The sequence below is a fragment of the Anabas testudineus genome, chromosome 10 (assembly GCF_900324465.2).
Source record: "Anabas testudineus chromosome 10, fAnaTes1.2, whole genome shotgun sequence".
Classification (NCBI taxonomy): domain Eukaryota; kingdom Metazoa; phylum Chordata; class Actinopteri; order Anabantiformes; family Anabantidae; genus Anabas; species Anabas testudineus.
This window is the reverse complement of record NC_046619.1, coordinates 8,237,794-8,250,114: the sequence shown is the minus strand read 5'-3', so window position 1 is coordinate 8,250,114 and position 12,321 is coordinate 8,237,794. Positions and strand designations below refer to the sequence as shown.

The window sequence follows — 12,321 nt, the reverse complement described above, 5'->3', positions numbered from 1 at the left end:
ATGTCATGTGAGATACTGCACAAAATGCATTTAATCCAATAAGTTTCTTCTTTTTTTTTCATATGTTTTGCTGCTCAGTAAAGGCACCACACTTGGACACACACCAGGTTCTGTTCAAGCTGAGAATCAGTATCAGGCCATTTTACTGGGTTATGGGAATTCCCCAAGTCTCACAGTGAAATTGCTTCCCCCCTATTCACCCGTTTCCTTAAAAAGTTGCCTCTCCGACACAAGCTTAATAGGTAGGTGAGTTGTTGTTTGTTTTAACATTTGATATGTAGTATCAGGACACATCAGGATTTGTTATCATTATCATTTGTGGCATGGTGTTTTTAATAATTCAGGGTGGGTTTTAGGAGTTTTATGTTGTCACTGAAAAGTGTACGCTGGAACATAACATGGAAGGGAAAGGTAATACACTGAAAACATTGATTTCTGCTCCATATGTAGGAAGAAATGCCTGTAACTGTGTGATATTTACTGGCTGCAGTTGGCCATTGCTATTCAATTCTTAGCATGTACTCTAGAAAAGGAAATTGCTGTTTATTATGGTATTTTCTTTTTATTAAATCCATTTTAAGAAAAGAACATGTGTAAAAGAAGAAAGCAGAGGATGTAAATAACACAAATTGTAGTTTTAAAATAGATTTACTCATAATCAGTTTTGTAAATTAGACATAAGCCTGGCGGTTATGTGTTGACAAACTGGTTCACTGGATTCTTGGTGTCAATAGACTCATTTTTAAAAAGGAATATGAAGAAGCTGTTAGAATTCAAACTGTCTGGGGCCAGTGCATATCTCGTCCAAATGTTTTGCATAGCGATAAAGACTCCGTAGCGGGGACATGCCTGGGTTGGCGAGCACAGCTGAAGTCACTGAACGACTAACAAAGATCATTTTGTATTAAGTAGCCCAGAGCTAATGACTATCAGCTGCGGATTTGTGCTGCTGGGAGTTGGGAGATTGGAGCATATTCTGTACTTGTGATATGGTGGGCTTCAGTCTGAGCATTACGCTGTCTCACATGTCATCTGCTCACTCCTCCATCTTTCTATAGTAAAAAAATGCTTTAAATATTTTTGATTGACTGGGAAGTGTACAAAGTGTACAGTTACCCAGCTGGACTAAATGACTGGTGACAATTCTTGTATACTCAGGCTTTTGTTTTTTGTTCTGGCAGTCGTAGAGCCACCATCCTGTTTATTATTTCGCAGCAACACAACAGTGTGAGATGGAAACAGTGTGCACCAGTAAACAAGGACAGGGTTTGGTGACAGAAGCAGGTCTGAGGAAAAACAATAACTTCTGTGTGTGTGTGTGTGTGTGTGTGTGTGTGTGTGTGTGAGCCACAAGGGCAGTGTGTTTGCTTTTTCCTGTAGCAAACTGATGACTCTCTGGGGAAGACGTTCACACATTTTACCTGTGTTTTCTGACCACTGCCGGTCAAAGCATTAAATGACAAGGTCGAAGCATTAGATACACCTCTTAATGTAATGCACCCCCTTGATAAGCACCAGTGCGTTTGATTGTAAATACTCAGTTGGCATTACTGGGTACCTTTGTGTGGCCTAATTGTACACTGTGACAAGCCTCATTACATAAGAAGTGCTGTGCTCCCAGTAAACAGAAACATGGTCTTCAATAACTCCCTGAGGAGGAAATCTGATTTGAATCATTTCCACAAGATGTCACTATTGCTCAAAACTGTTCCAGATGACATGAATCACAATTAGACATTAAACAATTACGTTTTTAATGAGTTAGTTGATCAACAAACAATTAATCGTCAACTATTCTGACGAGCATTTTAATATATAAGTGAGTATAACCACTGTTTATGCTTCTCAAATATGGACTGGGTTTCTTTGTTGTCTTTGAAAATAAGCTGAATATCCTTCTTGGACAAAGCAAGCAGCCTGAATACATAAACCTTTCTGATACTTTAGGACAAAAATAATTAAATGATCGAGAATACATAATGAAAATGGGCGAATTGTTAAAATATAAATGTACGAAGAATTTCCTGTAACTTTAAAAAAAAAAAAAAAACCGAGTGAACTATGCATTAATGCCCTCGAGAGGAAACTTGTGATGTGATGCAATCACAGAAACCCCCAACAGCCCCTTCTCTTAATTTATCAATGAAGAAATGAAGTCATTCAGTGAGAAGTGTCGGGTTTGTCCCGGGTCTATGAGGGGTGGCTCTCAAAAGGTAAAAACACGAATAAGAAGCTGTTTCGGTCTATTTAAAACACTTAGACGTGAATCGTGCTTGGTTTAGTTCATCTTGTGCTCATCCTTGCAGCATAGTGTCATATGTTAGCCATTGGGGAGGTTTTCCACATGTCTGATCGCTCCGTGTGCACACGCTCCATCCCTCTGTTGAATCCCTCTCCTACAATGTGTTGCTCACTACAGACGCGACTTAGCTGCAGTGTTTACATTACGGCCAGCGGGTCCCGGCGGTGATTGGCTCGCCGAGCTGTCAATCATCGCTGTTTACATCAAACGTTGCGAGGTGGAATTTCCCAGGTTACAGCACAGACCAGCAGACCACTTCCGCAATTGATGTCTGGGGCTGAGAGACGAGAGGCCAGCTGAAAGGTACCCAGTGTAAAGATACCTCTTTATTCTTTGCTTTGTCGTGTAACTCCGCTTTCCGGCTGACTTTGCTGCATCCATGAAAGTATCTTTAATAAGTATTTTAAATAAGAGGAGCTAGCGGCTTCCTGCCCCGCGCTGTCATCTAGTGTTAGCTAGCCGACAGCTAACGAGGATGTTGCTAGCAATTTGCATGACAACAGCGAAAACTAATATTAGCCTTCTTCAGCCAATCAAGGTATCTATCATTGGCTAGATTGTGCTGTATTTGACTCTCGTCTTTTGGGTAGATGTTCATTAGCATGATTGTCGTAACATTTTGTATTATTTCCTCAGCTTTTGTCTTTTTTTTCTTTCGGATTTGGACGTTATAATTGTCTTATTTAGCCATGACAAGCGTTAGCACATTCCTACCATATGTTTCTCTCTGACGGGGTAATGTTAGTATTGTGGTGCTGTTATTGCTGCTTTTGTCTTCTCATAGCTGACGATTGGTCTTTATTGTCTTCGACGGGCTATAACGTGAAATAATAAACTGAGAGAAGTCGACAATGGGCGCAGAAGATGCAGTGCGATGTCTGAGTAGATTTTACTTATTAATTCAGCAGTAAAGAAATAACAGATACACTATTAGCTATAGTTAGGTGTGAATGTGATATTTCTAAATTGTTAGTTGTGATTGAGCGTTTACGGTTTTGAGAACCACATGGGAACTTGTGGTTAAATAATTTTTCTGCATACTGGACAGCTGATGCTTTTATGGACATTTAATGTTAGTTACCCTTTTACTTTCGAGCTGCTTTCGTGAGCAGAACAGGTTTAACTTTCATCAACTGTGACACTATGCAGTGGAAAAATGTAAAATTGTTCAGTTGTGGCTCTTATCAAAAAGAGTTATATAGAATAATAGTCCTCAGTATTTGACTGAAAATTCACATGCCATCTGTTATAGATTTACTATCCTCTTTTGTCGTCTGTAAAGGTCAACTTCTTGTTCTTTTTCCCTTTCTTTCTTTTTTTTTTTTTTTTTTGTATTTTTTAAAATGTTCCGCTGATTGTTTCCGGTGCTTGGTATGTTTTCTCATTAAGTTCAAAACTATTTGTTTCTTCTTTCTACAGTTCAGAGAATCATGTATAAAAAGTGAACAACAGCGATGGATGGGAAAAGCCCGTACCGCATCTATGATCCGGGTGGGAGTGAAGTCAAGGCCCGGGAGGAGGCTGGAGGTAGAGGCAGCTATCGACAGCTCCTAGAGGAGAACAGCATACTAAGGGAGCGGATGAAGGGACTTAAGAGCTTAGGTAGGTTCCTACAAACAGCATGTTTATCTCAAGGTTAAACGCTGATGCCAGCTGCTCTTTGGCACTACACATTTGTGCTGTGTCATAACACTTGGTTTTTTTTTTCCAGATTGGAATAAACACAAGGAGAGGAATTTTTTTTAACAGATGACATATCTGAATTTCCAACCAAATAAACAAATGGATGAGAGAAACAGTGATGGAATGTAGTAAAACCTGATGTGATTATCTTCAAAGTTTACATGTCAGTGATGTAAATGGCCTGATTGCTCCTTTTGTGACTCACCAAAGGAGTGCTACTTGCACATATTTTCTCACTGAACTTTTGTCACATCCTATTTCAAGACTCCTTGTGTTGATAGTTGTAGCTTTACCGGTGATTGTTGAAAGAATTTACTTCAGATTAAGTGAAATTCAACTGAAGTGATGTTAGACAGAGACGAGATCTATTTTCAACCTGCAGGTGATTTGCTGGAAGAATCTCAATCAGAGGCATCAAGGCTTCGTCAGCGAGTGGAAGAACTTGTGAGAGACAACGAGGCCCTGAAGTCATCCAGCTTTGCTGCCAGTCTGTGTACTGCGGGGCCAATTCAGTCTGAGACACAAAGTATGTTTCAGAGACAGAAGAGTTGAACTTTGTTGAAATATTTTTATAGTTTTATAATGATAGTAGGGGATCTCTCAGTAGTGGATTAATCTTGGTACTGGTGGGCACTTTTTTTTAGGTAAACCCTGTTTACATCACACTGCAGAACAGAAGGAGGAGCAAACGAGCTGTTTGGGGAAGACCCTACAACCTGAGAAGCCCAGCGTAAGTATATTAACTGTGTATGGAAGCTTACATTGAAGCAGAAACAACGTTGTGATGACTGTATAATTGTCACATGCCGACATTGAAAACATTTCTTTATATTAAAAGAAAATTTCCTGGCAGCTTTTAAATTAATGTTTATTGAATCTGTCTGGACACTATATGTAGTATGGTTCTATTTACTTTTTGGTCTTTACAGGAGGCCTTATCAGAGTTTGAGGTTGTGAACATAGAGGGGAAGACTTCAGATGCCTTGACCGTACGTAATAATGTTGTTGTGACACAAAATAAGATGAATAATTTTCCACCTACTAGAGGAACTTCTGTTGTTCCAAAGAATTTTTTTAATTTCAATTCATTTAACAGTTTTGTACATTTTGAATATTGCAAATCCTCTGCTGCTAATCACAAAAAGTAAATATTTTGTGTAAAATATTAGGACTAAATTTAGCCTCTTCTCTTTATATCCATGTTCTCAATATTAGGAACATATCCTTGGTGCGGTGACTCACCAACAAGCTCAATAGTGGTAGCTCCAGTCTGAGTCAGCTTGTGGAAAGTCCAGGATTATCACTGACTAGAATTACACCACTGATTCATTCACACACTACATCCTAGAGGATGTGTTAATAGGACACAATGCCAAAATATTTCAGGAACACATGTCAAACCTTTGATTTACTAAGTAGTCACAAATTTTGTAACTGAACTTGACACAGTTCCCACACATGTTAGTGTTTGAGGTAACCATTAGTCTCGTGTCTATGAGGGCTAAATTTAAAGCCAACAGGACAAACTGGTTTGGTGTTTCACATAAATCAGACGCTCCTTTTCATAGCAATAGTAGTGTGATGACTCCTACAGTGTGTTGATGTTTCAGTTTTGTGTTGTTGAAATACTTGTGTAATTGTTAGCTTGTCCTCTGAGTTAGCCAGAGAGAACGGACTGACTCTTTACCTGTGTGGACATCCCCAGGCCGGATCAGGGGCTGGGGTTGTCCCCCTCCTGCCTCAGGAGAACATCGAGCTAGCAAGTCAGCTGAAGAGACTAGAAAGCTCTTTCAGCATATTTGCAGAGGAGTCCAACCCAAACCAGCTGTTAGCTCACCTCGGTCGCATGGCTGTCGAGTTTCACCATCTTTCCTCTAAGGTCCAAAAGAATGAACAGAGGACATCTCTCCTACAGGTATTTGCCAAAACAACTAAATGACAAACTAAAAATGGCTAAAGCAATCATCAGGCCTCTCAGATTTGAACAATTTCTCCACAACAACTTGCATTTAAAAAAAAAAGAAAAAAAAAAAGGGAAATATAGGATCATGTGTCCGAAACAGTAAAGTTGTATTGTGAAGTTGAAGGCAGTTGCTTGTGGCTACAGAATGTGTGGGTTTATACAGGGGGAAAATTTTGATTTTGCAAGGTTTTGCTAAATGCTGTGTAATAATTTTGTCTTTTGGTTATAGACTCTCTGTGAGCAGCTCAGACAGGAGAACAATGAGCTTAGAAAGAAAATGGAAGAGGATCATCATATCAGGAATCGAGACTTGGAACAGCTGAGGTATTTTTAGTTTGCCCTTCACTTTTTATTTGACTCAGGTTTCTGCCGCTTCAGGTAGAAGAGAAACATTATTGTTAATAAAGGTGAAAAAGAACAAATTGTGAGATATGATAAACTAAACAATGTGAACACACTTACATTTTATCATGTCTTCTTTTTTCCTTTTTCTTCCTGTGGGACACTTTAGAATCTCATGACCTTTTGTAGTGTAATACAGTGTCCCTGTTAAACTCTAAACTCTACAAAATCTTTCCTTTGTTATGGAGGCTGTTAACCATGCTTTCACTTTTGATGGGGGAGGAGGGAATTATTCCAGCGCTTTCTGTTGGCGTCATTGCACCCAGTGGGTTTTATAGGTTCTTCCCAAAGGATATTCTAAAGCTGTACCAAAACTCTGGGAAGGGACAGTGCTGACACTATCATTTTCATTTTGTTGATGGTTACAGACAGGAGAATCAGAAACTTAAGGAGCTGGTCACAGGAGGAGCTGCAGCAGCGACAGCATCAACTGCAGCACCATCTGACACCGAAGCTCCTGAGGCGAAAGAGGAGCCAGTGAAGGAGGAATCTGCTGCTGTACGACCTAAGATGGAGGCAACCACCCCACAGAGGGTAGATTAAATTTAGTTTGTTTCATATAATCAAACATGTCCTGTTTATGTAGCAAATAAATTTTATTCTAACATTTTTTATTTATGCATAACCTTTCACAGTTAATAAGTTCTTAAAACGTTCCCACTTTAAAACTCTTAGGTTGTGGTCTTAGTGTAATGGAGGACTTTTGTGGATTTAACAATATGTTATATTCCCACAGAGTGGAAAAGCTGCAGAGAAAACTCCAACTAAACCTTGTGATGTTGAGGTGTATGAAAAGAAGATCAAACTTTTGGAGAAGCAGAGAAAGGATGTGAGTCTAGTGTTTTTTTTGTTTTTTTTTTTTTTTGTTACACTTACTGTTCATCCTCTTTTCGCCATAGGGGAAAGTCTCTGTGTATTTAGTTTCCTATATGTTCGTTGTCATTGGTTTCACTTTCTGGTGCTGTTTACAGGTACTGGAGGTGAACAAGCAGTGGGACATTCAGTGGAACTCCATGAAGTCACAGTTTGAACAAAAGGTACGGTAATGACTTTACAGCTCTTATGAACGGTGTGGGAAGACATTGCTGTGTCTTTGACTGATAGAGAAGGAGCATTAATACATAATTCTCTCCAAATTCCTTTGAAACTTGTTTTCTTTCTTTTTTTTTCATTTCAAAACAAATTTTTGAAACATAATACACATTTGTTCCATTTTATGAAATCATATCCGTTCAGTCCAATCCACATAGGATTCCTCACTCATTTGTATGTTTTTATTTTTATCTTGCATTTTGCTTAAATGTGTCCTTACCCAATAGAAATAATAGATAGTTAGACATGATAATATGCTAGGATCATTTCAGCCAACTTATCAAAATAAATGTAATTTTAGCAATGAGTGGGATCGGTTTCTGCAATAACGGTTTTCCCAAACAAGGATAAACCATAAAGTTTTCAAATGAGCGAACATTACTGAACGCCACACAGCCAGGAAATGTCAAAACAAATGTTATTGTTTTGCCAGGAGGGACACAGGGTTTTAAAGTCTCTGTGCATCAGTTGGAAGTGAAGCAGCTGTTTTTTTTTTTGTTTTTTTTTTTCTATGTGCTTGTCCAGTGGAAAAGGTGCAATCTTGCAATAGCTTGCTATCTGAGCATACTCACCACAAGCTCTGTCACACTTCAGTAAGAATTCCCCTCACCTCTCTGGTACCCGCTGACTTCCTGCTGTGGTGCAGTCAGAGGGCAGCAGAGACACACAAATGTACACACTCTCACACTCATACTCACACACCTACACTTGCGCGCACCCGCAGTCATGAACAAACCTACATTCACACCTAGTTGAGACGGGGACACCATGTAGCTATGGGTTTAAACCACAGAACCCTAGATATATCCATTTGCGTCACTAGGTCTGATCATATTTTACACAAAAACAGAACTGCATGTGTTTGCAAATGTGTCATTATTGCTGTGGTTTGGTTTATAATTTGATAACAGTCATTTTATAATGCTGTATCTTAACACATTTCTGTATTCACAAGAGTTTTTTTTTGCCTCTGAAATAATTTTTTATTTATTTTCTATTTAATGAGAATGTGGATTGTCCCTCAGATCACAGACCTGAGGCAACGACTGGCTGAGTCCCAGAAAACTGTGCTTGAGTTGGAGGCAGAACGAGAGCAGAGGCAGCGCGACTATGACAAGAAGCTGCTTCTGGCCAAGTCCAAGATTGAAAATGTACAGGTGAGAACACATGGACACAAAACCCTGGCGAAATTGTTGTGAAGAAAGAACATTAAAAAGATCTTCAAGACTTTCTGACTATAGTGTGTTTTAAAATGTTTTTGTCATCGTTCTGGGAATGTATGTAATAGGGGGAGAAGGAGTGCCTCAACTCTGAAACTGCTGAGCTGAAACAGAAGATTCGCTACCTGCAGGATCAGCTGCTGCCCCTCAGCAAACAGAGGGAATACCAGGAAAAGGAGATCCAACGGCTCAACAGGGTCAGTAGTAGTAGTAGTAGTAGTATTAGTAGTAGTAGTAGTAGTAGGAGTAGTAGTAGTAGTAGTAGTAGTAGTAGTAGTAGTAGTCAGTTCAATAAGAGAACCATGAAGGTCAGAGAGGTGTCATTCTGTGTACTACTTGTTTGTCTTACTTCAGGCTTTAGAGGAAGCCTTAAACCTGCACTCGCCTTCATCCTCCCAACAACCACCTGGCCAGAGTAACTTTGCAGATGCAGCCAATAACCTGAAGAAACAGGAACTGCTCACTCAGATAGCAGTGCTAAAAGAACAGGTCTGATGTTCATCGCAACATAAACACACACAGATCTACACATTTGTTACAATTAGACATGCATTTATTTCTACTGCTTTTAATTGTTATTTTGTATTTAAGGTAAAGATCTTTGAAGAGGACTTCAGGAAAGAGAGGAGTGACAGGGAGCGAATGAATGAGGAAAAAGAGGACTTGAGGCGGCAAGTTGAGAGACTCCAGGGTCAGATTACTAATTTAACCAATCAGGTATGTTGGCATGATCAGAAAGGATTTATTTTTTGTTTCTTGCACTTGATGGCAATTATAACTAAAATGATTTTTAATGTGGGAATTGTTTGTGTTTTTTCATTTTTATTGTGTATTTGTGATTCAGCTTCATCAGGCACAGAATGAGTGCCAGAGAGAACGGACAGAGAGATGTAAGCTGGAGAGACTGCAGATGCAGCATCACAAACAGGTACTGGCTGCAGTGTAGCAGGTCTGGGGTTGGTAATATTGACGTATTGAATTGGTGATTGTTTGTTTTGTTTTTGGGATATTCAAATAGTGTCAAGTCATTCATGAGAGTCACAGTAGGATATGAGTTGTGGTAAACCTTGCAGTCTAGCGCCCTCTTGTGACAGTGTACAGTCATTTAGATGTTGACTGTAGTAATTTCATACTGGACAAATCAATACTCCAGGACAAGAGCCTCACTCCAGCCAGGTTGTTTGTCAGTGCATTCGGGATCAGCAGGTGGAACATTTACAATCCTCACTGGGAGACAACGGCAGTAGGGTTGAAGGTCAGCTGTAGCCTAGGCCAGGGCAGGGCCCCTGCGCTCGCTGAGAGTAGCAGCCGTGCACTGATTGGGGATCACGTGTGTACTTGTGATCCATCGTAGGGGCAGCAGCAGGAAAGACGTACCTCAGACCCCACGTCAGGCTCAGTGAACGGCCCGCTGAGCCCTCCCTACTGTGGTCCCTTTGTGCAGGTGGGACCGCAGGGCCTTGAGGGCTGGCCCATACACTTCCCTCCCCGGATGCCCAATGCAGCAGGTGCCGCAGCCGCCGCAGCACCACCCCCTGTACGAGACTTCCAACCCGTTAACCCGGTAAGGGTCCTCTAAGGCCCCTCTGTCTCTGTCTCTGGAGTGACTCTGGTTCACTGAGGAAACAAGGCTCCTTTTTTCTCTTTCCTCTACCTCCCTCATCTGTTGGGAGGAACAACTAGCTGTACTTAGGTCTAACTGCAGCTCAACCTAGACACGCTTACATTCACTGTATGGCCAAGCTAAGGACTGGTTGTGATGAATAAGGATATTAAGTGGTTTGAACTAAGTTGGTGCCTTCTATTTGTTCAGGGTTTTCCTTGGCAGTCATCATTCCCACAGCCCAGAGGGGCCAGAGCAGTAGGAGAGTGTTCAAGACCACCACCAGAAAATGCAGGTATGGTAAAGCCATCTAGTACAATATTTTTCCTTCTAGTCTCTTATAAATCATGTTACATAAAAAAAAAAAAAAAAAAAAAAAAAAAAAACTGTGTTACTGTGTATTTTTCCTTATTGTGAACAAAATGCTGCGGAGAAACCAAATCCACTTCACTTTGATGATTACTTTTTGATTGTGATACTGGCACTTTAATATCCCACGTGTAGTTGTTGCTATTGACAATGCAAATCTTTTAAAATGGGTCACATAAATATTGCAATCTCATTTTTACAGTTGGGTAGTTTTTAGTTTTACATTACTGATTATTTAGTGAATACTGAATATATTGGAGTATTTTCAGCTGTTAATTAATATAATCTTTAATGGTGTATACGAGAATAACTCAAAATAAACTTAAATATTCATATTAAATTTCCATTCTGAGTGAAACAACACCACCCAGTACAATGGTGTGAGATAGTTCTGTGTTTTTAATAGTCTTGTGACTACAGTGGAGCTCTGTAGCTCAGAGCAATTTATTATCTATGAGGATCAATTCTTTTTTTCTTTCAATAATTATACCACACCTTGGTATAACATCTTCTGTTTAAATATTTAAATTACACCATTGTGTATCTGTAGACCAGTCTGCGGCGGCAGCAGCAGCAGCAGCAGCAACCACTGCAACAGCAGGATTTGGAAAAAGGGAGCGACAGAACATTGACCCTGGAAAGCACTAAAGCATCACTGTACCCACTTAATGGAATCTGGGTAGTAGCATGAAATGAGTTTGGTTTTGAGTTGACAAGGTGTGATTTGATCTATAATTTTTCCTACTGAACTGTAGATATCCTATTGTAATGTTGTTTATACTTGGTTTTATAAGGCTATTTGTGAAACACTTCGCTATTCTGAATATATACATAAAATATTATTTAGAGTTTTTTTTTTTTATCAGGAACTGAAGTCATTTGTTAAATGCATTGGAACAATTATAATATAAACATAGTTCTTTTTCTTCAGTAAAAAAAAAACACAGATGTGATGTCTCTCTGCAAATACGTAACAACTTGACAGTTTGTTACTTGTAGGGTTACAGGAAGCCATTCCCCAATAAGACTAAGACTACATATACTCATTCTAACAATGAATGATTATATAATTTACAATGTGAATGTTGAATGAAGATTTCTTCAGTATCATTGATGTTATAGAACTGTCCCATATGTGTAACTGTTCAAAAGTGGTTGTTGAAATACAAAAATTTTGGGAAACAAATTTTGATGGTATCATACCAAAAACATGATTGTGATTATTGATAATTTATTTATAACCTGCTGTTTTGATAGTTGCATTGACTAAGTGTAAATCATTGTCTTTAGAAATGCTGTTCTTTCTATGTTGTTAGTGTAATCCCAATATATTGTAGCTATTGACATTGTATGTTTGTATCAGACACAATACACAATGCACAGCACATCACTCTTTTTTTTTTTCCCCCATGATGATGGACCTACTCTCATTAAACACAGCACTTCCACTTGACCACAATGGATTTGATCACTCATTCTGATGTTCAAACTCATCCTGTACTACTGGCCACAGATTAGCCCTAGCAAACCGTCTTAAGAGGTTACGTAACCAGTGACCTTTAGCTGGAATTGGTGACTATCTTCCTCTTCATCCTTAAAAAACCTTTTTTGCACAAGCAGCAAAAAAGAGGAAGATTTTCATTTGTTCATTGAGGCACTAGATTCGCTGTTACTGCGGTACAGCTAC

The 12,321-nt window shown here is 39.3% G+C and overlaps 1 protein-coding gene across 5 annotated transcripts; it reads left to right on the top strand.

Moving 5' to 3' along the window:
• Positions 1 to 217: 217 nt before the first annotated feature.
• On the top strand, positions 218 to 12,087 carry tnip1 (TNFAIP3 interacting protein 1). 5 transcript variants are annotated; one of them, XM_026357387.1, is made up of 18 exons: positions 218 to 242; positions 3,722 to 3,904; positions 4,368 to 4,511; positions 4,630 to 4,715; positions 4,915 to 4,974; positions 5,691 to 5,900; positions 6,178 to 6,272; positions 6,719 to 6,884; positions 7,087 to 7,179; positions 7,322 to 7,387; positions 8,468 to 8,599; positions 8,731 to 8,859; positions 9,017 to 9,151; positions 9,254 to 9,379; positions 9,507 to 9,590; positions 10,017 to 10,226; positions 10,476 to 10,560; positions 11,185 to 12,087. In XM_026357387.1, exons 2-18 carry the CDS (start codon positions 3,757 to 3,759, stop codon positions 11,280 to 11,282), a joined length of 2,067 nt encoding a protein of 688 aa, XP_026213172.1. In that variant the 5' UTR covers positions 218 to 242; positions 3,722 to 3,756; the 3' UTR covers positions 11,283 to 12,087. The 5 variants fall into 5 exon arrangements, with proteins under 5 accessions (XP_026213172.1, XP_026213173.1, XP_026213170.1 ...); XM_026357388.1 differs by lacking the exon at positions 218 to 242 and adding an exon at positions 2,471 to 2,605 and having other exon boundaries at positions 10,107 to 10,226; XM_026357385.1 differs by lacking the exon at positions 218 to 242 and adding an exon at positions 2,471 to 2,605.
• Positions 12,088 to 12,321: the final 234 nt, after the last annotated feature.